Source organism: Vulpes lagopus, chromosome 5, assembly GCF_018345385.1.
Source record: "Vulpes lagopus strain Blue_001 chromosome 5, ASM1834538v1, whole genome shotgun sequence".
Classification (NCBI taxonomy): Eukaryota; Metazoa; Chordata; class Mammalia; order Carnivora; family Canidae; genus Vulpes; species Vulpes lagopus.
This window is the reverse complement of record NC_054828.1, coordinates 90,266,570-90,290,540: the sequence shown is the minus strand read 5'-3', so window position 1 is coordinate 90,290,540 and position 23,971 is coordinate 90,266,570. Positions and strand designations below refer to the sequence as shown.

The window sequence follows — 23,971 nt, the reverse complement described above, 5'->3', positions numbered from 1 at the left end:
CAAATCAAAAATAAATAAGGCTCCACGAGGGCAAAAAACACAGGGAACGAATCCCGTTTAGGGACATGATGTTTGAGCTGAAAGCTGAACAATGATTAGAAATGAGAGGAAGAGGTAGAATGGAGAGTATGTCAGGAAAGAGACAACACAAGCACAGGCCTGGGGTGGAGCGGAGCATGGCACACCTGACAAGTGAAAGATGGTTTGTGTCAGGCTGATACATTGTGGGAAGTGGGAGAGGACAGGAAGACTAGCCTGGAGATTAAAGAAGGGGCCAGATCATGCAAGCCTTGCACAGTCCTTTAATAAGTTGGCCTTTCACCTGAGAACAATAGGAAGTCTCTGAATGGTCTAGGAAAGAGACATTGCATGATTGATTTGTATTTTTAGAAGTTCACTGTGGCTGCTGCTGTCTGCAGAAGGGACTGAAGGAGGACCAGGCAGATGAGAGAGGACTGCTGGGAGGACACTGCAGTCCACCAGATAATAGCATGTGTAGCTTGCATACATACTGTATTGGTGTTAATGGGAGAGATGTAGTAGGAGAAGGAGAGGCACATTAAGTAGGAAAGCAATGGAAAGGATAAAATCAGTTTGGAGATTCTGAAAATAGCTATATTGACTCTGCATCTCAGTTTCCAGATTTCCAGTTTTTATTTCCTTTGCGACAATGCCTGTTTTGCCACCCCTACTCAGGCCACATTACTTTGGTACTGTGCTACCATACTTTGCATTCCATTTCTCCAAAAGCCTTGGAAAGGAGGTACAACAGGGGTCCTCTGATCAAATCAGCACACCCTGAGTCAGCTCTGCTTTGAAGCCCTTAACTAAATCTCAGAGGGGATGAGTTAGCTGGATTCTGGAGATGAAGGAAAATAGATTAAGAAAAAAGTTCATTTCTACTGGTGATACTTCCTATATTGGCTGATATTATAGATCACAAATAATCAAAACAGACCTGTTAAATTCTTTTAATCAAAAAACCCTGGTGTGAGTTCACCTAATCTTTATTAAATGTTGGAAACATTGTGGGGAAGAAAACCAAACAATTTTACTTGTTAAGGAAATTATGAAAAGCCAAATTATATTTTTTTACTGATTCATATTTTAGTAATATCCTATTTGCACTAAAATTGCCCTTGTTACAGGTTTTCTAAGGATGACAATACTGTATTATAGGTTGTGGCATCCTCTATTCACTTTATCACATCAATCTCTGTGAACAGCAAATACCAAACTGGGAGAAAATAGCACACACATATGAGAAAAAAATTAAATTTTATTTATTTATTCATGAGAGACACAGAGAGATTGGCAGAGACACAGGCAGAGGGAGAAGCAGGCTCCATACAGGGAGTCTGATGCAGAACTCGATCCCAGTACTCCAGGATCACACCCTGAGCCGAAGGCAGAAGCCCAACCACTGAGCCACCTAGGCATCCCAAAACAAACAAAAATTGATGGAAAATTGAATATACTATAATGAAACTCAATAACAAAAAAATGTTGAAGAGCTAAAATTATCACCACTGATTCATAGATTATTTTATGCATTTATTCATTCTCCGTTCAAAATTATCTGATATATAATTCTTACATAATTTGCATTAATGGCAACTCAAAGTTCCATCAGAAGTTCTCAAACAGGGATCAAATGTGCCCTGGGAGGATTGTGAGGTGGTGTTTGGCAGAAGAAGGCACTAAGTGAAGGAATTGCAGAAAGTGGAGGAGGGACTGAGATTGTTATTTCAATCCCATAAGAACTATTCTTATTGATTAGTGTATTTTTTTGAGGTATGGACGCTCAATATTTCCATTGAAAAAGAGATCTTTGACTAAAAATATGAATGAAACAAACAAATAAAAAGTCCCCACAAACTTGTCTGAACCAGCTCTCTCAGGGATTTCTACTTTCAGACTGAAAGGAGTAGCCAGTAAGAGACCAATTCTCTTGCTGAGCACAACTAGAAATGCAGGAAAAAGTCATTTCCTTGAAAATATGGAACAGCTGCCAAGAGGGTCAAAACCTAGACTAGTTCAAAAAGTGATGCTCATTGAAGGGAGCCTAACTTTGTGCATTTTACTTTCCTTCCCAAGCATTTGCTAATTCTTAGTGTTGAAAGAGAAACTGAGACAGCCGATGGAAGGTAACTGCTGAGAAAAAAGAGAATTATTTAGAGTTTCCAGCAATCTCATAGAGCTGGAGAGGCAAAAATTGGAGTCCAGGACAGCCAAGGAGCCAAAGGTCTCATGGAGAACGAGGAGTTCAAAGACTGGCATTTGATCACAGGTTTTTTGTTTGTTTGGTTGGTTTTTTATTAAGGTCTTTTCTATTAAGTTACATGTACCAACAGTCAAGAAGCAAATTAGGGGTACCTGGGAAGTTCAGTTGGTTAGGTGTCCAACTCTTGATTTTGGCTCAGGTCATGATCTGAGAGTTGTGAGACAGAGGCCCACACTGGGCTCTGTGCTGGGCATGAAGCCTGCTTAAGATTCTCTCTCTACCCTTCCCCCACTGTCTGCCCCCTCCCCCAAAAAAAAATAAAGAATCAAATTAAAAGCATCCAAAAAGCAAAACAAAGTTTTCAACCATATCATGATGATGGGAAAACAAAAACTGGAGAAACTGTTTTATAAATAAGGTGAGATAATTGGTAACACATCCCGTCCTCTGGTTGTACCCCTAGAAGACTATTCATAGGACTAGGGTAAAAGAAAGGTAGACTACATCTGACAAAGACTACAAACTAGTCTCAAGTCACTTCAGTCATTGGGTTGAAATGAGCTATCTCTCTGCTGCCCCCCTTTATTAAATTTTTATTTAAATTCCCTTTAGTTAACATACAGTATAATATTAGTTTCAGGTGTATAACTTAGTGATTCAACACTTCCATGTAACAATGGTGCTCGGGATCCCTGGGTGGCGCAGCAGTTTGGCGCCTGCCTTTGGCCCAGGGCGCGATCCTGGAGACTCGGGATCGAATCCCACGTCAGGCTCCCGGTGCATGGAGCCTGCTTCTCCCTCTGCCTATGTCTCTGCTTCTCTCTCTCTCTCACTGTGTGCCTATCATAAATAAATAAAATAAAATTAAAAAAAAAAAAAAACACTGGTGCTCATCACAACATCTGCTGTCCTTTAGAAAAAAGTAAATCCTTTCTGGAAAGAGAAAACACTGTCCAGACTCTATAGTCCGAACATTGGTGTCTGTCCTCCAAAATTCATATGCTGAAATCCTAATATCCAATATAAAGGTACTAGGAGGTGGAGCCTTGGAGGCTCTAAGGTCATAAGGATGGTGCCCTTATGAATGGGGTCAATGTTCTTACAAGAGAGACTCCACAGAGATCCCTTATGCCTTCCACTACATAAGGACACAGTGAGAAGTCACTGGCTATGAACCAGGAAGAGGGCCTTTAACAGAATGCACCCTTTTCTGTCCCTTGATCTTAGACCTGTCAACCTCCAGAACTGTGAGAAATAAATTTCTGTTGCTGAAAAACTACCCATTCTGTAGTATTTTCTTATAGCAGCCCAGACTACAACACAGACCCTTTATATTTTCCCATACAAATGTTGGCCATTTAATAAAAAAATCAGCTGACATTTGAAAAAAATCCATAATCAAGATAAAAATCAAGCTTATTACAGATGCCACAATAAAGTCTATCTCCATTTTGGAAGCCTCACAGAGCTCCGTAATACCTCACTTAAATTCAAATTCAAATTTAATTAAATGAGGGACACCTAGGTGGCTCAGTGGATGAGCATCTGCCTTTGGCTCAGGTCGTGATCCTGGGGTCCTGGGATTGAGTCCCACATCAGGCTCCCCGCAGGCAGCCTGCTTCTCCCTCTGCCTATGTCTCTGCCTCTCTCTACATGAATATCTTTTGTGAACAGATAAATAAAATCTTTTAAAAAACAAACAACAACAACAAAATTCAATTAAATGAAACATGGCACATTCCAGTCATCACTCAAACATCAGGGGTCAACCCAAATGAAGATTCTTACTTCATATTGAATGTTTGCTGACAGCTTTTAGGACCCAGTCTTCTCCCTTTCCAGTTAAGTGTCTGCATTTGGCTCATGATCTCAAGGTCCTGAGATTGAGCCCCACATCTGGCTCCCTGCTCAGCAGGGAGTCTGCTGCTGCTTCTTCCTCTGCTCCTCCCTCCTGTTTGTATGCACCTGCTCTCTCCCTTCACCTCTCTTAAATCAATCAATCAATCAATCAATCAATCTTTAAAGAGATATGTTAATTATAGTTATTTTTAAAGTCCAAGTAAAAGAATCCTAATATTTTGGTCAATTTTGTTTCTGTTTTGTGGTTGCCTCACAGAGAGAGCTCTTCCCCAGCCACAAACAAAAAATGTCTTGCATTTTGAGACTGAGGATGCAGCACACCTATGAATAGGGTATGAGAAGGTTTATTAGTCACAAAAAGGGACTTTTGAGGAAGAGCAGAGCAGGCACCTAAGCAGGCACCTAAGCTAGTTTATAGTAGTGTCAGCCCAAAGAAGAATAAATGGTTTTGGTTTTTATCATGTTAGGGAGGTGGACTCGGGTTGAGACCTCCATGTGGGAGCTAGGGTTTGAATGGTTCAAACTTCCCTACTGACATCAAAAGAAAGGTCAGTTTTCTTACTTGCTTGCCCAGTTGTGGGGGCAAGATGGAAAGGGACCCCTAACATATCTCTTTAAAAGAGAGGACCAAATAATGAATTTGCTGCTAGAGAACTGGAATCACTTTTAAAAATTGAATAGAGGGGATCCCTGGGTGGCGCAGCGGTTTAGCGTCTGCCTTTGGCCGGGGGCGTGATCCTGGAGACCCGGGATCGAATCCCACGTCGGGCTCCCTGCATGGAGCCTGCTTCTCCCTCCGTCTATGTCTCTGCCTCTCTCTCTCTCTCTCTCTCTCTCTCTCTCTCTCTCTGTGACTATCATAAATAAGTAAAATTAAAAAAAAAAAACCAAAAAGGTTACCAATAAAAAATAAATAAATAAATAAATAAATAAATATTGAATAGAAATTTTAAAAAACAATTGAATCCAATAGATCAGTTTCAAACACATTGGACACAGATGGAAGCAGGATGAGTGAGCTGAAAACTAGGTCAATAGAAAATAACCAGATAAAAGCATAGCTTAGGGAAAAATTAAGCCTTAAATGCATATATTATTAAAATAAGAAAGGCTAAAAATCAATAATGTGATTATTTATTTAGAAAGCTAGAAAAACAGTAAGATATATCAGAAGAAAGCCGAAAAATAAAAAAATAACAGCATAGTTAAAATAGAAAACAAAGAAAATTTGCAAACCTTAAAGAAAATATTAAATTGATAAACCTTTTACAAAAGTAATCAAGAAAAAAGAGAGAAGATACCAATTAGCAGTATAAGAAGTTAAAAGAAATAATAATGCAGCTACAGATTATTTTTAAAAGGAGAATATTATGGATAATTTTATGTCAAATAATTAGGAAATTAAGTAAAAATAACAATTCCTAGAATACAACTTATGAAAGCTGACTCAAAAAGAAATAGAAAATTTCTTGTGTTTAGCAAAATAGTTGAACCTGCAATGTAAACCTTTCCTCAAGCAAACACCCAGGCTCAGGTTGCTGTATGAGTGAATTCCTCCAAATATCAAAAAGAAATAACAATAAGTAATGACAGTCTTACTCATTCGCTTCCAAAAATAAGTAGAAGGAATAATTTTCTACTAATTTTTTGAGGGAAAGCATAATTTAGATACCAATACTCCTGAAGGAGATTAAAGGAAACAAAAAACGTAATTGTCTCAATATGTGCAGAAAACTTGTTTGATACAATTCTATACTTTAAGCGTATGAGTAATAAGAGAGAACTAAATTAAGCAAACAAAAAAATCTGTGAGAAGTCTAGAACGAACAATAGAATTAATGGTAAAACATCAAAATGTTCTCATGGAGGTCTAGAAGTAACAAAAATATAAATCTCCACAATATTTTACTGAAGGTCCTTGCTAGTGCAATGATGAGAGGAAAGAACAAGGTAAAAGAATTGGAAAAGAAGAAATACAACTGTCATATTTTGCAGACAGCATGATTGTACACACAGAACACCCAAAAGGAAACAAACTCTGGAATCAGTAGGTGAATTATCAAGGTCAAAGGATATAAAATCAACATATTAACAAAATTTTTCACATTACGGACACAAATACCTAAAGGCTTGAAAAGATGCCCACTTCTATATATATATATGTACTTTAAAAATGAGAAAACTGGTGACTCTCAGCCCATGCTCTAGCTTTTTTTTTTACATGTATGCATCAGCAATGTAGCACTTATTTGAAGGACATAAGCTACAGAAATTATTTTGATTCCAGTCTTCTCCAACCCAACAGAGGCCAATCGCACATCTCAGTTGCTTCATCTCCTAGGCACCGAGACATTCCGAAATGCTGCTGGCTGCAGTGACCAGACCACAGGTAGTGAAGGGAATAACTGAGAGAAGCAACACAATGATTTTCTGAAGCATGGAATTCTGACTGACCTGAGCTTCTGCTTCTGCTACAAGTTTAGGGTTAAGGACCACTCACAGTGGCTGGATACCCCTAGAGTGAAACCTACAGATAGGATGAGGGGAAATGGTGAATGAGTCGAGGGTCTATCATAGGAGAAGGAAGAAAGAGTAGATATGAGGGCTGCTTGGACTCACATTTACACAGGGCATCAAGTGTGAACCTTAAGTATTATCTCAAATAAGTCTATGTATAGGATTACACAATGACACAGACAAGACTGGAAGTAGGATATGTTTATCACACAACTTTAAACACATGTACCTGTTTCTGCCCGCCATGCCTGCAACACACCTTTAACATTTTCTATAAGTTCTGCAATTATTTTATAAACATTGAAGTTATATAAATGCATGACCTAACTCTGTTAATACTATTATTTTATGACATATGAATATTCAAAACTTTTATAGCATTCATTCAGTATTATTTGTTTTCTTCTTCCTTCTCCCCTTCCCACTTTACCCCTGCTCCAAATCTATTTTATTTTTAGCTTGCATTTAAGTTGCCTGTTATTTGAGTAATTTCATTTTATCCTGAGTTAAAGTGGGGATATACCAGAGTTTCGTTGTTGTTTTTAAGTGCTCAGAGCTTGGCCCTGAGAACTATTCCCTAAATTTGCCAGAATCTTTTCCCCTTCTAGACTCTTCCTCTAGCATCTACACACACATATTATTTAACATATTTAAGTTTCTATTCAGTCCCACATCACAAAATCCAACCTTTGCCAAGCTGTTGGTTTTCAGCTCCTAGATATAGGCAGCCTGGTTGTCATTTCACTCTTACTTTGTTTGCCTTAAATAAATATTTTTTTTCAATATTACATAACACAATTCTGCATTTATAAGACAATTCCCATTGGTTTATCTCACACATAGAATATCCTTAGGACTCTGAACTTGGACTCATCTCATCCTACTGCCCCAAGATCCTTCATCAGGTATCCCAGTATCTCTATGGGGAAAGTGAGATATTTTTTTCACCAGTTCATAATGTGGCCAGCTAATCTAGGTGCAGAGGCATGGAGTAGAGATGGGGATAAGGAAGAAGAAAAGGGATCAATATTTAAACCTTCACTTGGCAATTTTAATTCAACTCCTTCAAATCAAAGCTGGCATTCAGCATTTTGGAGCTTCTCTTCTACCTCTCCTATCTTAGCCTCTCCTATTTTTTCAGAAAAATTATCATTTTCCAGAACATGTTTAGAATTGTGGGGAGATAAAGGAGAGGATACTAATAATCTTCCTCTTCTGCAAGGAATGGAAGCATCAGAAGGTAAAAAAAAAAAAAAAAAAAGAGGTTCCAAGACTTTTTTTCTTCAGGAAAGCTAAAGAAGGGCTATCTACTGAAACTGCAAGAGCTATATGTGGAGACTAAACCCAACAGTAAATTCTACTCCTCAGGCTTTTCCTGACTTACCTCCACCAGTTTGTTGGCGTGCTCACGGAAAACCTGGGCATATTCCTTCACTTCCTTTTCATTCCCACTCTTTGCAGCCTCAATGAGAACTAGCAAAGGGACATTGGTTTCCAAGAAAGAATCAGATATGTGATCCATCACTGCTTTCCGAAGCTGCAGTAAAAAACAAAAACAAAACACACACAATTAAGGAATAGAAGAATGGTGTATTTATGAGTCTATTATTCATTTAGTGATATGGATTAAATAACTACCTGAGAATAAAACATTTTTCTAAACTATGCCCAGTTCTCATTATCCATGGAAATAATGTTTCAACTCTTATTAATTTTCCCAGTGTTTATCATATCACAGTAAAATAAAGAGGGCAGCCCTGGTGGCTCAGCGGTTTAGCGCCGCCTTCAGCCCAGGGCCTGATCCTGGAGACCCTGGGTCGAGTCCCACGTCAGTCTCCCTGCATGGAGCCTGCCTCTCCCTCTGCCTGTGTCTCTGCCTCTCTCTCTCTCTCTATGTCTCTCATTCATAAATAAAAGTCTTTAGAAAAAAAAAAAAAGGTGAAACAGAGAGATAACTGATAGATGGTTTTCAATTAACTGTATAATATATCAATTTGAAAGTTACATATATGGCCTTTAGCTTAATACATTATAGGCCCTCTCCTATCTAATGTCTATTTTCCTCCTTCATTGGTTCAAATGTCTCCATTTAGGAAGTTTTGAATCATGATACAGCTCAAGGACACAGGGCTCAGTTCAAGGCTTGTTAGAAAAAAGGAGAAATCTAAGCATCAACTAGCAAGTGGGGAGAGCTTTAGATGAAGAGATAGGCCTTGAAGCCACCCCTAAAACTTCACCTTTTTTGCAGTAGTCTGCCCTTTCTAAATCCATTGTTCGAATTTGCTGAAGGTAGAAACATGAAACTTCTCACAACCTCCAAGTGCTATGATGATACAGTTGCAGTGAGCCAGTAAGAAGTACCTAGAATTACTCTTCAAGGTAAGTAAAAATAAACATACCCAAATATCTAACAATGCTTAATTACACACCATTTCCACATTGTTAAAATGGGAAGCAGGGCAGCTGCATGAAAAAAAATGAAACTGTATCTAGAAAAACACGTCAGTGCTGCTTTGCTCATAATTGTCAGGATGTATACAGGGAGAAAACACTCAAATAAATGCAAGAGAAGATGGCAAACAATGTGTATATTTTCCAAACAAGTATAATTATTCAGGAGTATTCAGGCACAACTTTCAGGAAGGTGATACATATATATTTATCATTAGAAGAAGGAGAACTTTGAAAAAATCAGTTCCTTTTTGTGTTAATTACAATAAGGTATATATATATGTATATATATAACTTAGTTTGGTTTACCTCTGAATTGAGCTTGATATTTCACCATATAAAATAGATAAAGCTTATGCAATGTTAATATAATCAGCTACTTATTTGGTAGCATGTTTTAAACTACAGCTCAGGGGGGATCCCTGGGTGGCTCAGCAGTTTGGCGCCTGCCTTTGGCCCAGGTCGCGATCCTGGAGTCCCGGGATCGAGTCCCACATTGGGCTCCCGACATGGAGCCTGCTTTTCCTTCCTCCTGTGTCTCTGCCTCTCTCTCTCTCTCTATCATAAACAAATAAATAAATAATGAATCTTGAAAAAAAAAAAAACTATATAAACTACAGCTCAGGAATGATGTTGGCTATTGGTGAGCTCATATAATCCAGATACACACAATGTACCAGCTACTCAATTAATATCTTTACATATAATATCATTTAATCTTCAAAACACCACCATAAAATAGGTACAATTGTTATACTAGTTTTTCAAATGAAGAAAATGAGACTGAGAAACGTTAAATAACTTGTCTGCAATTATAAGGTAACAAGTGGCAGAGCCAATGGTAAGACGATCTGAGGGAACGGTGCAGTGAATACTTGAAACTGATCTGCTATGGCTCTCTTCCAGGATAGAGTCCTACATGAAGGAGAAACTATTGAGAGTATAATCAAAATTGAACTTGACAGAGATAATAGAGGTAAAAGAAAAAGAAGGCCCTGATGAAATGGGGAAGATGAGCAGAGAGCCAGGCTATCTCAGCAATCAAGTCCACCATATTTCTTAACAACATACAAAAATAACAGATGTGAGAACTCTGTGAAGTTAGAATAGCTGAGTGCATCAAGCCTCTTTCTAAACCTTCAAGGAGAGTTAATTCATATAAAACTGAGCAACTTAAAATTATCAAGGTCAAAACTCGCATAAAGTTTTTACAAGAAAGAGAAGAATAAGGAATATAATACCACCCTTACACACACTGAAAGTATGCCAGAAACATATACATATACCTCAGATTAAAACTGTAAACTATCTCAAATAAATAAAAATACAGTAAAAAATGATAATATGAGAAAAGATGTAAGTTAGAAAAAAGGAAAGATTACAGAATGAGGTCTTGAAACTTTAAAAAAATATTGCATTTATTCATATGAGACTGAGAGAGAGAGGGAGAGAGAGAGAGAGCAAGCACGAGTCGGGGAGGAGGGGCAGAGGAAGAGGGACAAGCCGACTCTCCACAGAGCGGGAAGCCCCATCCAGGGCTGGATCCCAGGACCCCTAGATCATGACCCGAGCCAAAGTCAGACACTTAACCAACTGAGCCACCCAGGTACCCCTAGATCATGAAGCTTATGAAAGAGTTATAAATAAAATAAAAGTCCTTTAAAAAGAAAAAAAAAATTAAAAAAAAGAAAAGAAAAAGGAAAAAGACTAAGGAATGAATAAACACAATAGCAATGCCTTAGGAGAAGTGGAAAGAGAAAAGAAGGAAAACATTTTAAAATCCAAAAGAGGGCCACCTTCTAACTGTCAGTTAGGCATCAGACTCTTGGTTTCAGCTGAGGTTATGGGCTCAGGTTGTGATCTCTAGGTTGTGAGATCAAGCTCCACATCAGGCTCCATGCTCAGCATAGAGTCTGCTTGAGTTTCTCTCTCCCTCTGTCTCTGTCCTTCCCTGCTCTGTCTCTCAAATAAATAAATCTTTAAAATAAATAAAATAAAAAAGAATTTTAAAAAATATTTTTAAAAATTTGAGATAAAGTGACAAATATTGAAGATAGATAAAGAAAAATTTAATATATGGGTACCAGAGGTATCTGAAGAAGAAAAACAAGATAAGAAGACAGAACAAATACTAAAAATTATAACTCATGACAACTTTCATAGACACATTAACTACATTCTGGAAGGACATACCATGTACCTAAGAAGACTGATGTATATTGTCAGGCAAAATAACTGGATTCTAAAAAATAAACAGAGGAGGAAATCCTTGTGTGTTTAGGCAAATAGAACACATGACTTATAAAGGAAAGAAAAATAGATGATCATCAGATTTTTAAATAGCAAAGCTTTATACCAGAAGAACATGAAATACTATAATTTAAGATACTCAAGGAAAGAAAATGTGAGCTAAGAATTTTATAGCCAGCAAAACTGACTTTGAAAAATATAAGGGAAAGACAAAATTTGATCAACAAATAAGAACTCAGAAAATATTGTTCCATTGTAACTTTGTCAGGGAATCTGTTAGAGAAGGAGATTTAACAACCAAAATTACTCCGAAAACATCAACATGAAACACAGTGAACATTAGATATATACTTGTTTGTAGAACTAAGAATATATGATGATTGAATGAGAGAGATTATCTTATATGATCTGGTAATGAAGACATAGTATAACACTGTAAAAATGAGAAGAAAAAGGGAAGAGGTTATATAAAAATATTGTAACTGTTATGTGTAATTTTAATTATAGTAGTAGTATGAATATTATTGTTCCTACATTATTGTGTTCAAAGGTAGAATAAAGTAAATGGTTAGTCATGAGAATTTATCTCTTATCCTTGTTAATGAGTACTGGTGTAGAAAAGAGAAGAAAAAAATAAAGAAGAGGTTTAGGAAAAACCCTATAATCCTAGATCTGAAGAAGAAATATCAATATGAACCCAAGATTTTAAACTAAACACATACAGAATTTCCCAGTTCTGTCCAATGAAAAGGCCTAAAACAATGGCCAGCCCAATAACAGTGAACATTTTGAAATATTGTTTTCCATTAAAACAAATCAGGGCTTCTTGGAGAAATGGCTAGCACTTTGAGGCTGAGATACACCAAGAGGCCTGAAATATCTTATTGTGCCAGATAGCAAAAAGCTATCAAAGACAGCTAGGCTCATGCAAAAATAACTTAGGAGCTTCTCACTTGGCTAAAGATTAGACAATTTGAACTTCACAAAAAATTTTAAAATCCAGTGGATTAAAACCCATCAGATATATTTAAATACATGAGTTTATGATGACGAAAGAAAGAAAGAAAGAAAGAAAGAAAGAAAGAAAGAAAGAAAGAAAAAAGAAAGAAACTAGCCAGTCACCTTTATTTTTTTTTTTAATTTTTATTTATTTATGATAGTCACAGAGAGAGAGAGAGGCAGAGACACAGGCAGAGGGAAAAGCAGGCTCCATGCACCGGGAGCCCAACATGGGATTCGATCCCGGGTCTCCAGGATCGCGCCCTGAGCCAAAGGCAGGCGCTAAACTGCTGCGCCACCCAGGGATCCCGCCAGTCACTTTAGAGGATGACAAGGAACCAATTTATTTCTCTTGAAAGAATCAAGCCTTTCCTGTATGAACTAAAATTCTTTATGAAGAAATTGTCTTTTTATAAACTTCCTCCACTTAAATGGAAACAAAATGATAGAAAACCACCATTTTGTGACCTTTCATGAATTGAAAAAAAAATCTAAGCAATGAACATGAGTGGTTGAAAATATTACACACACAAGAAAAGACAAACTAGACACCATGTACCTTCTGATGAAATGGCACAATCCCAACTATAGAGTTGCCAAAGGGATTAAACCTGAAATGGATAGAAGCCCTGGATCCCTCTAGTGATTTACAGAAAATACAGAATAACCTATGGACCTGTACCACATGCATCTAATTGGCCAAATGCAAACTGTGGAAAACTTACAGTACAAGCCATCCAGGTTCTTCAACAGATGGATTATAAGCAAAAGAAAATGGATGAAAGGGGACACAACAGGTTAAGAGACTAAAAAAATATATCCCAAACTATGGGCAAAACTAAACTACATCATCTGATGATGTGCATTAGGGTGACTAAACCACAAAGAAACATAAGGAAGTCAACACTCTAAAAGTCAGGATAATGGTTATTTTTGGAGAAGACTGGAGGCATAGAAAGGAGTTTTAAGGAGGCTGGCAGATTTCTACTTCTTGACCTCCATAGTGGTTATAAGAGTGTCTGCATAATAGCAATTTAATGAACTATGTATTCATAGTGTGTGGTTTCTATACCTGTGTTTACTTTATAATAAAAAACTTAAAAACACCAAGCAGACACTTCTAACCTACACTCCTTAATATTCCTCTCCCTTTCTATCTCGGTGGAATCTAGATGTGACACCCAAGGTGACCTGAGAAGCCATAGCTGAAGAAGATGGACAAGCTCCACCCACCTTCCAACAATCAATCTGACTCCCTGAATGCATGAAGGAGAGCCTCCCAGTATACTGTCACTGGCCCAGTGTTATTACATGATTAAAAATACTATTATATTGTGTTGGACCCTTTGTACATTTTGAAGTTTATTAGTCTGCCTTAACTAGAACTGACTGAAAAATATTTCCTGGTTTTTTTTTTTTTTTTTTTTTTTTGCTTTTCTTTTCTTTTTCCCTGCCAGCTCTGCCTTCTTTAAAGCTGCCTTTCCTTCTTCAGACCCTTCATACTTAAAGGGTGAACCACAGGCCAGCACAACTGCCAATTCCTGAGAGAAATGCAAACCTCAGGCCCCATCCCAGACCTGTATTTCATTCAGAATCTGCATTTTAATAAGGCATGTAGGTGATTCCTAAGCACTATAAAGTTTGAGGAGCACCGCCTTAGAAGACCTATTGCATCAGTCAAGTTCTTAGTTGCAAACATAGAAACTAATTCTGGCAGATTTAAGTGGAAAGCCTATTCTGCTAGTTCAAAGAAGGATAGAATTCAGAAATGTTAGAACACCTTGTGCCTTTGTGTCACTAGCTTTTGATTCAAACTCTTAGGCAAATGCACCTGATTTTTATCTGAGTGAAATATAAACTCAAATTCTGGGTCATGTGCCAACAACACCTAGTTGCAAGCATGAAGAAAGAAAGTATTGGGGAAAAGCGTTTGTGAAAATAAGTATACTGGCTATTTGACTACTTATACCAAAATTCATATAATGAGTTCCCCCAAACACATGAAGGGAATTCAGAGGCTGACTCAAAAACAAAGACTGGCCAATAAAAAATATATCTAGTAGATCAATAATTCAGTTAATCAAGCATAGGCAGATCGTGGACAAAACAGATGCAGGAAATAATAAAGATGAAGCATTGTTTATAAGGGATAAGATCAGAAACTATGAACGAGGTCAGGAATGGAAAGTATGCTAACATTTCCTTTCTATCCCTATGCCAGACATGATTAATCAATCATAGCATTCTTTTATGCTGAGCTCAAATAGTATTTCATAATACTTCTCCGCACAGGTGGCTAATACTAATCAATCCTATTTATCCTGCAATGTGAAAGCTTTCTTTGCTTTAAGTTCCCTGCAAGTTAAGTCTTTTTGCATTCCAGTTTTCACGCAGAATTGTGTATGTCTGAGCAATCCACTGCCATCCTGACTTTTAGAAATAAAAGTTAACATCCAAGTGTCTAGGCTGGGCTGATGACATTTAACAAATGTCTGACTGTTGAACATCTGTCTTGTCATTTAGACAGATGTTTAGAAAAATTCTGTCAACAAGTACTAAATTCTTCACTAGAATTTTGTAAGCCATACCAACCAAGGTCAAATTTGGGGTAGAGGGTGATTTTAAATGGGCTCAAAACATGGAAACCTTAAAATTTTTCCATGGATGTAGCTTCTCAGGGCTCTTGACAATTACTGACACATTTTACCATATTTCCTCAAGCTTTGGGGTGTAATTGTTATTAAAAATGAAAAATCAAAGTAACAAAGTGTCTGAGCCAGGAACCATCCTGCCTAGGGGGCTTGAGAAAAATTGAGCCTCATTAAGTCAGGCAAATTTTAGCCAGGATGAAGGTCAATTAAGGTAATCAGTCCGTGCAGTAATCCACAGAAAGCCACTTTAATAAGCAAAGGTGCCATCAATGCACACAGCCCGCTGGTAATGATGGCACTGTTCATTGTTTGGGCTGAGGGTGGGGGCAGACAGGAGAGCAGAGGCATATCTATGATGCTGTGGAAGAGCACTTAGAAAATAGTCACTGGTTTTGCTTTATTTTGTTTCCTTTATAAGAGAAATACAAAATTCTTTGGTCATTCTATTCATTATCCTGATGGCACTATCTTCTATGAAGCAAAGTCATTTTAATTGGGATACTAGCTTCTTCACTTAATGGAACCAATTACTTAAAAAAAAAAAACAGCAACAGCAACGATAACAGTTATCAGTCTTCATGCTTTTCTCCATGCCCCCACTCTCCCATTCAGGCTCTACTGGATTAATTCAAAGTACACCTGTCATCGTTAGCAATACCTATGTGCGTGGCCCCAACAGCAAACATGTGACAGTTTAGTTTAGCCCGATAAATAGTTCTTGCCCTTTAGATTTTTCCCCTAGGAGTGCTAATACAGCCAGGATAAAAATTGGAACATGTCTTGATGGAATAAGAAGCACTGAAACCAACTTAAATAATGCAACAGATTTGTTGTATTAATGTATTAATTATTTACCTCTCCTCATACATATTCCCATTGCCATGTAACTCTGTAGTGCCTGCTGTCTCTGGCTCTGGGCTGGGCATGTAACATGCTTAGAGACAATAGATATTGGCCATCATGATGCATACAGGGGGTCGAAAGGTCCATTCACCCTCAGGCTTGCTTGGTCTTGCTCTCTGCCATTTCCTTGAGAAGCACATGCCTGGGCTAGACACTTGACTCCCAAGAAGGAAAGCAAAAGTGTTGAATAGAACTGAGTCACCTCAGTCATCCCAATGAAGGCCATTTTAGGTCAGTCAAGAGCAACTGAAGCCAGACATATGAGAGGACCCAACCAAGGTGACCATCCCAGACTAGTGAGAAACAAATATTACTGTGTGCCCCTGAAATGTTATACTACACTATTGTGACAATAGATAACTGATGAGATAATATACGTATTTAATTAGAGTAAGCTTTTGTGGTCATTTAATCATCTTTTTGGGCAGACACCATCAAGATAAATTCCTAATCAGTTAACTAGTTTAATGTCATTCCAATTCAGTTATTTTACCAAAATCACTGAATTAAGCACAGTCTGCTCTATATGTTCCATTATACAGTCATGGGCCATGCTTAAAAATATCATAGCTGCAATTTCTTATTTGTATAGATTTAACAAGCCCCTTAATTCAAAAGTTGTACTTAAAAGAAAAATCATGGGGGCTGAGACAAGAAGGGGTTGGTTGGGGCTCATCCTGAAAAACAGTAGCAGGCGCTTGGCTCCTTCTGTTGGTTCTATTTTCTACCCAGGACACACAGGACTGTGTCAAAGTCCCCTTCTTCCTCCATAATAGGCTAGAGCAATAGCTTTCATTGGGAGAAATAGCAAAATGTTGCTCTAAGATCCAAGGGAGTGCTAGGATGATCGTGGATCTCCAAGGAGCCTCAAGCCAACATGGACACAACTTGCCTTGGTGCTGGTAAAAATGTTAATGGAATATGGAGCTCACAATTGCTGAGTGCAGCAAAAAGAAGTGAAGGAGAGGTTGGAAGAATGGAGGGCACATGGAGAAGACAGAAGTAGACTGCAGCAGTGGGGCAGGGAGGAAAAGTAGTGAGGAGGACAGCAAACAAACTTTATTTAATGCTTACTTTATGATAGACACTATTCTGAATGCTTAGAATAACTTGTTTATTTCTCTGAAAAGAGCTGGCTACTATTTTCTCCATTTTATAGGTGAGGAAATTGAGGCAATAGAATTCAGTCATTTGCTTACAATCACATGGCCGATAAAAACTGGCAGTGCAGAATTTGAACCCAATTTGAAGTCACTGACTTCAGAGACCATGCCTATATTAACACACACAACCTCTCATATGTTGCATACATTATTAATCAAAAGCAATGGTTATATATGATGGTGGCATAGAAAATTGCAGGCATATTCATGATCCAGTTTCCTGATTAATGAGTGAAGTGCATATAGAATTCTGGAAGTCTTCCCCAAGATAAGAGCACAAGGAAGAAAACCACAGTGGAGAGAATGAAGAAACAGAACCAGTGGCAGATGGATACCACAAGAGGGAATCAGTGGTCCCTCCAGAGGCAGATGTGGTGTTGAGTCCTAATGAATCCCCACTCCAGGAGCTGAAAGGGACCTGCTGGATACTCACTATGAGACTCTGTGACCTCCTGGGCTTTAGGAGTCTGTAAAAAAAAAAAAAAAAATGGAGGACTCATGGTTCAAGATCTATCTATTGCAAAAATATATTGATGGGCTATAGTTGCTCTTATGTAACTATCGTAACATAACTTATTGGCCATAGTGTTTTATTTATTTATTTTTTATTTATTTTTTTTTTTTTTGGCCATAGTGTTTTAAAATGGTAAACTGTGAGATACTCCACAAAGGCTCAAGGCAAGGGAAGTGAAACTTCTCCCAGAAACAACTGGGATCCACTTATGTATGAACATCTACAAGCCAGGTGGTAGCAGAGATTAGCAGGGGTCTGCCTTATTATAGAGAGCTCTCCAAAATCTCCAGATGAAATTTAGTACTGTAACAACCTAGCACTCTATTTATTATTATTATTCTTAAGAGTTTTAGAATCAAGCTCTATTCATACTAAATAGATCTACCTATTACATAGTCCATGAGCAAAGGCATACCCAAAATTGGGAGCCAGAGCCCTCAGCAGCCAAGACCAGGGGCACCTTGAACTTCATGTCATACAGCGAATGCAGGGGCTCATAAATACTGCCTTCATTAGCTCATGGGCCTTCTGATTTGTGTCCCTGATGACCAGGGGCACATTTTTTGACCCCTCCAGTAAACAGGCAATGTAATTCCTCTGTAAATTGACTATTAGAATGGTTTAAATGCCCTTGCCTACAAGCTGAAAGGCATAGTTAACACTTTTTACATAAGCTAGAAGACCAAAATTTAGCTATCAATCAACCAGGGCAGAAAGGAATGACTTGACAAAATCATTTGTTAAGTCTGACAGGAGTCAAGAATACAAGGCTTTCTTCCAACTGTTTAAATGTATGTGTGACAAGGGAATATTAATTGCAGAAGACAAGACATTTAAAGGTATTAGCTCAGCACTACCAGTCTATTTTACCCAATTAAGGCTATTCATCAATGTAAATAACTGCATTTTCCTCAGCAAACCAAAAGGAACATAGTCAATGGATGGTACCTAATCTAACAATCCACTTCCTTATTTCGCAAGACAGCACAGTGATGAAAGGATAGACACAGTTTAACTCACAAACTTAAAAAGAAAAATAGACTGTCTCAAATGACCAGAAATTGTCTGCCTATGGGGTGGGACATGAGGAGTGTATGATGTATATTGAGCCACCTTCAAATAGATACTGCAAAGTGTTTTGCACAAAGTCTAAAAACCCACAACCATTTGATGAATATGAAACAGTTCCCTGAAAAAGACAGAACAAGAAAAAAATGGCTTTCCCCAGCCAACTAGAATCATAGAAGCTTAAACTTAGATAAGGCTTTGAAGATTGCATGTCCAATTTTAATCTCCAATGAGAGGATATCTCTGTGATTCTTTTTAATGGATAGATGTTTCCTTCTTTTTTTTTAGCTTTATTGAGGTATAACTGACAAATACAGTTGTTAGATATTTAAAGTGTACATCATGGTGATTTAATATACATATACACTGTGAAAGGAATCTCTCCCATCTGTTTATTAACACACCCATTACAGTGCATACATTTTTTTTTTTTTGCTAAGAACATTTAAGTTCTACTGTTTTAGAAAATTTCAATTTTTCAATACAATGTTATCAACCATAGTCATGTTTTCATTAGATCTTCAGACCTTATTCACCTTATAGTGAAAGTTTGTACCCTTTAGCCAATCATTCCCTATATCACTTAACCCCCAGCTCCTTGCAACCACTTTTCTATTTTGTTGTTATGAGTTTCTTTTTTTTATGATTCCACATATAATTGATAACATGAAGTATTTGTCTGTCACTGTTCAGCTTATTTCACTTAGCATAATTCCCTCACAGCCCATTTATGTCACAAATGGCAGGATTTCCTTTTATCTCATGTCTGAATAATATTTCATTGTATATATATCTTTACCAACTCATCTGTTGATAAACAGATTGTTTCCACATCTTGGCTACTGTGAATAACACTGCAATGAACACGAGACTGCAGATATCTCTTTGTTTTTTTTTTTGTTTTTTTTTTTGTTGTTGTTTTTTTCAGATATCTCTTTGATATCCTGCGTTCATTTCCTTTGGATATATGTTGACCCATGAACAATGTGGGGGTTAGGGGCACCAACATTCCACACACTCAAAAATCCACATATAACTTATCAATGGAATATTATTCAGCCATAAAAAAGAATGAAACCTTGCCATTTGCAATGATATGGATAGAGCTAGAGGGTATTATGCTAAGTGAAATAGATCAGTCAGAGAAAGATAAATATCAAGATTTTACTCATATGTGGATTGTTTTTTATTTCTGCCTTTGAGAAATTTCCTTTCCTTTTTTAAAAATATTTTATTTATTTATTCATGGCAGACACACAAAGAGAGAGAGAGAGAGAGAGGCAGAGACACAGCCAGAGGGAGAAGCAGGCTCCATGCAGGGAGCCTGACGTGGGACTCGATCCTAGGACTCCAGGATCATGCCCTGGGCCTAAGGGAGGCACTCAACCGCTGAGCCACCCAGGAGTCCTGAAGAAACAGACTCTTAATTATAGAGAACAAACTGATGATTACCAGAAGGGAGGTGGGCGGAGGGATGAATAAAATAGGTGATGGGGATTAAGGAGTGCATTTGTCATGATGACCCATAAGGTGATGTATGGAAGTGTGGAAAGACTATACCGTACACCTGAAACTAATATAACACTGTATGTTAACTAACTGGAATTAAAACAAAATTTTTTTTAAAATTCTACATATAACTTTTACCTCCCCCTGAATTTAATCACTATAATCTACTATTAACTGGAAGCCTTGCTGATAATACAAATAGTTGATTAACACATATTTTGTATGTTATATGCATTATGTTTTGTATTCTCACAATGAAATAAGCTAGAAAAAAACATTAAGAAAATCATAAGGGTGAGAAATTATATTTACAGTGGTACTGTACTGTGGACCTGCACAATTCAAATTCATGTTGGTCAAGGGTCAATTATGTGTCCAGAAGTGAATTTGCTGGGTCATATGGTGATTCTGTCTTAAATTCTTTTTAAGGAAGCTCCATACTGTTTTCCAAAGTGGGCACACTAATTTTACATTCCCACCGACAATGTGCAAGAGTTCCCTTTTCTCTATATCCTCACCAACATTTGTTATCTCTTATCTTATTGGTGATAGCCATTCTAACAGGTGTGAGGTGATATCTTTTTTTTTTTCATGTGAGGTGATATCTTATTGTGGTATTCATTTGCATTTTCCTGGTAATTAGTGGTGTTGAGTACTTTTTCATATACTTGCTGGTCATTTGCATGTTTTCTTTGGAAAATGACTATTCAAGTCCTTTGTCCGTTTAAAAAAAGTTTTGTGCACGTGCTATCAAATTGTATGCATTCTTTATATATTTTGGCTATTAACCCATTATTGGATATATGACTTGCAAATATTTTCTCCATCAATAGGTTGCTTTTACATCTTGTTCATGGTTTCCTTTGCTGTTTAGAAGCTTTCTAGTTTGATGTAGCCCCACTTTTTTTGTTTTGCTCTTGCTGACTTTGTTTTTGGTATCCTAGATAAGGAATCATTGCCAAGACTAATGTCAAAGATCTTACTCCCTTTTTCCTTTAGGAGTTTAATGAATTCAGGTCTCACATTCAAGTCTTTACTCATTTTGAGTTGGTTTTTGTAGATGGTATAAAATAGGAGTCTAGTTTCATTCTTCTGCATGTGGCTGTCCAGTTTTCCTAACACTGGAAACTATCCTTTATTGAAGATACTATCCTTTCCCATTCCATATTCTTGGCTCTTGATGTTTATTTTTGAAAAACTAATAAACATCCTTTAGTTATTTATCTTCAATTGTCATTTCAAATCTCAAAAGGGATAAAAAAAATTTCTGATCTCAAAGCAGAAAAAAATTATACATAAAGAAAAACCTACATAAATGCTGCACTCCTATTAAAGATATTTAAATGTTATTCTAAAGGGGGGGTAAATGAGAGAAAATTCACAAAACTATAATGGGGTAGAGAGTAATACAATTAACTAGAAGATGCAAAAATGTTATTATAAGAGTAATAAGTTCACAGAGAGGAAAAATATGCTTTATCTCTTTCTTACTTTATTCTGCTCTCTCTACTCAGTGATTGGTATTCATTCATTCATTCCTGCTACTAGCATTTGAGGAAGTCCTGGTTTACCAAGCACTATGTCTGGCCAGGGACCCAGAGAAAAACAAGACAAGCCATCTACTCCTGTGGCTGAAAACCTTTCTGCTGTCTCAATTCTCATTTACTAATAAAACTACAATGATCAACCTGACCATTTACATACTTGACTAGCTTTGTAAATAATGCTGCTTAGAGGTAAGCATGAGTTAAATGTATTGGAGTTTGGCCTAAGAAACACTTTTTAGAAGTTCAAATTTGTTACATTTCCCTCACATCATATTACTTAAGATTTTTTTTTCTTTTTTGTCTCTCAGGTTTCTCTCAGATATTTTTTCTCTCAGGAGTTCTCCATGCCTCCAGCAGGACAGACATAATTTGAAATACCCAGTTTGTTAGCCAAGAAGATTTGGCATTTTTCAAAAGGGTGAAATTTTAGGTAACTAAGGCAAAGGTAGAAAAGACATTTCTAGCATAACTACCTTGTTCAGATCCCTCAACCCACACTAAAAGGCAGAATGATTTTCCTATATATTTGGAAAGTCTACTCAGTTTTTGGCTGCTTATTACCTTAATAAAAATTTTGTGCATGTTTGTTTTATAGTTTGCCAAGAACTTTTCTTGACATTATTTCATTTGATCTTCCTTACAATGTCATGGGGAGGGTGAGAGTTATGGTTTGCAGGGACAATATCATTTTACTTGTTGTATAGATGAGGGAAGGGTTGGTTGTATACAGCAAATGCTGGGGTCAGATTTTCTGATTCCTAGATTAGTGTTCTTTTACTTATGTAAAAGAGCTTATGTGTGTTTATGAATCTGACTATTCAAATTTACAGACCCCACTGGACAAAGGTCATTTTTTTTCTATCCTTAACTCCCACACCTATTCAACTACTTTCCAGCATTTTATCCCCTTCTGCACTGCTTACCACAAAAGGAAGTCTAAATTTAAATGCCTGGATATTTCATTTTGGGCATCTAATATCTGTCATTGATTAGTTGGCATTGAATGGGTGTAAGCTGCTTAAATCCAATGTAAGAGAGCCAAAAGTTGCATCAGGTAAGTTCACCCAGCAAGGACCCTTAGGAGGCTTATAAAGTGCTACTCGATCCCCCACAACTGCCTAGACAATATGGAGAAACAATCACTGATTGGTTGGATTTGATGGTAGATTAACAGTAGAAGCCTATAAAGGTGTGTGGTTAAAGAGTTTGAAGGAAGATACAGAGAACAACTCTCCAAAACCATATTTCTCTCTGGTGGGGTCAATTGTACATACCTGCCACAGTGTCGTAGAATTTGTAGTAGAATTTGGGTAAGATCATCTGGACCTGTGGGTCTCAGAAGAATCCTCATTGTAAATACAAGAGCACCTGGGAGAAGCTCAGCCAAAACTCACCATTTCCCACTCCAGCGATCAGATTCAAATGAGTGCCACTTTATTTCACTTGAGTAGGATGGGAAATGGAATAAGATACTGTTGGGTAAAGGAAGAGGAATGATGGGCCCTTACTTGTTGGTTCAGATGTTACTAATAAATGAACCTCTGAAGCTTCTGACCATTTGTGGTCATTAAAGAGCCTATGATATTTTCTAAAACGGAAAACCATTCACCATGCTCCTCTGCTCTATTCCAATTATAGATAACTGTGTGCCTCTGAGCTAACTTCGCTCTCCAGAGTGCTGCCACCATATGCTATACTTCTTTGCTTCTTGTCTTTAACTATTGCACAGCATTGCACTTCCAACAGCTGCTGAATTTTTCCCTAGAGGGACTTCATTTCAGACAGGCCCAATGATTACTCCACATTTCCAAGTGTGGAGAAATCCTATAAAATGACACTGGTGCTAAATATGTTTCAGGGAAAGGCAGGAGATTGGGTTAGATTTAAGGTCCCTCAGTTTTTCAGGGAAATTTGGGCTCTTACACCATATTTGTTTCATCTCAAATAGACTTACTTCTAGAGCAAAGGTTGGCCTACTTTCCTGTGAAGGGCAGGTAGTATATATATTTTAGCCTCTGCAGCCAATTGATGTCTTCCATGGCTACTCAACTCTGCCATTGCAGCACAAGAGCTGACAATACAACTTTATTTCATAAACAGGCAGAGAGCCAGATTGGGATCACAGGTAGTAGTTTGCAGGCACTCGTTCTATATGTTTTCATTGATGGATTTTACGGTGATAGCATTCCATTCTGTCCATGTCACTGTTGCATCACTACAGCAATCCCCTGGCTATTTCAGGCTCCATTCACCCATTGCTTGCTTATGACTGAGCATCTGCTGGACCCACCTGCTTGAGAAACTGAGGAGGCTAG

The 23,971-nt window shown here is 37.5% G+C and overlaps 1 protein-coding gene across 3 annotated transcripts in view; it reads right to left on the bottom strand.

The window, feature by feature from the left end:
- CTNNA2 (catenin alpha 2) overlaps positions 1–23,971 on the bottom strand; it is a 1,087,920-nt gene that overhangs the window by 229,718 nt on the left and 834,231 nt on the right. For all 3 annotated transcript variants that reach the window (XM_041757142.1, XM_041757144.1, XM_041757141.1), the window contains exon 9: positions 7,986–8,138. In XM_041757142.1, coding sequence (XP_041613076.1) covers positions 7,986–8,138 — 153 coding nt within the window. The remainder of the gene's footprint in view (positions 1–7,985; positions 8,139–23,971) is intronic.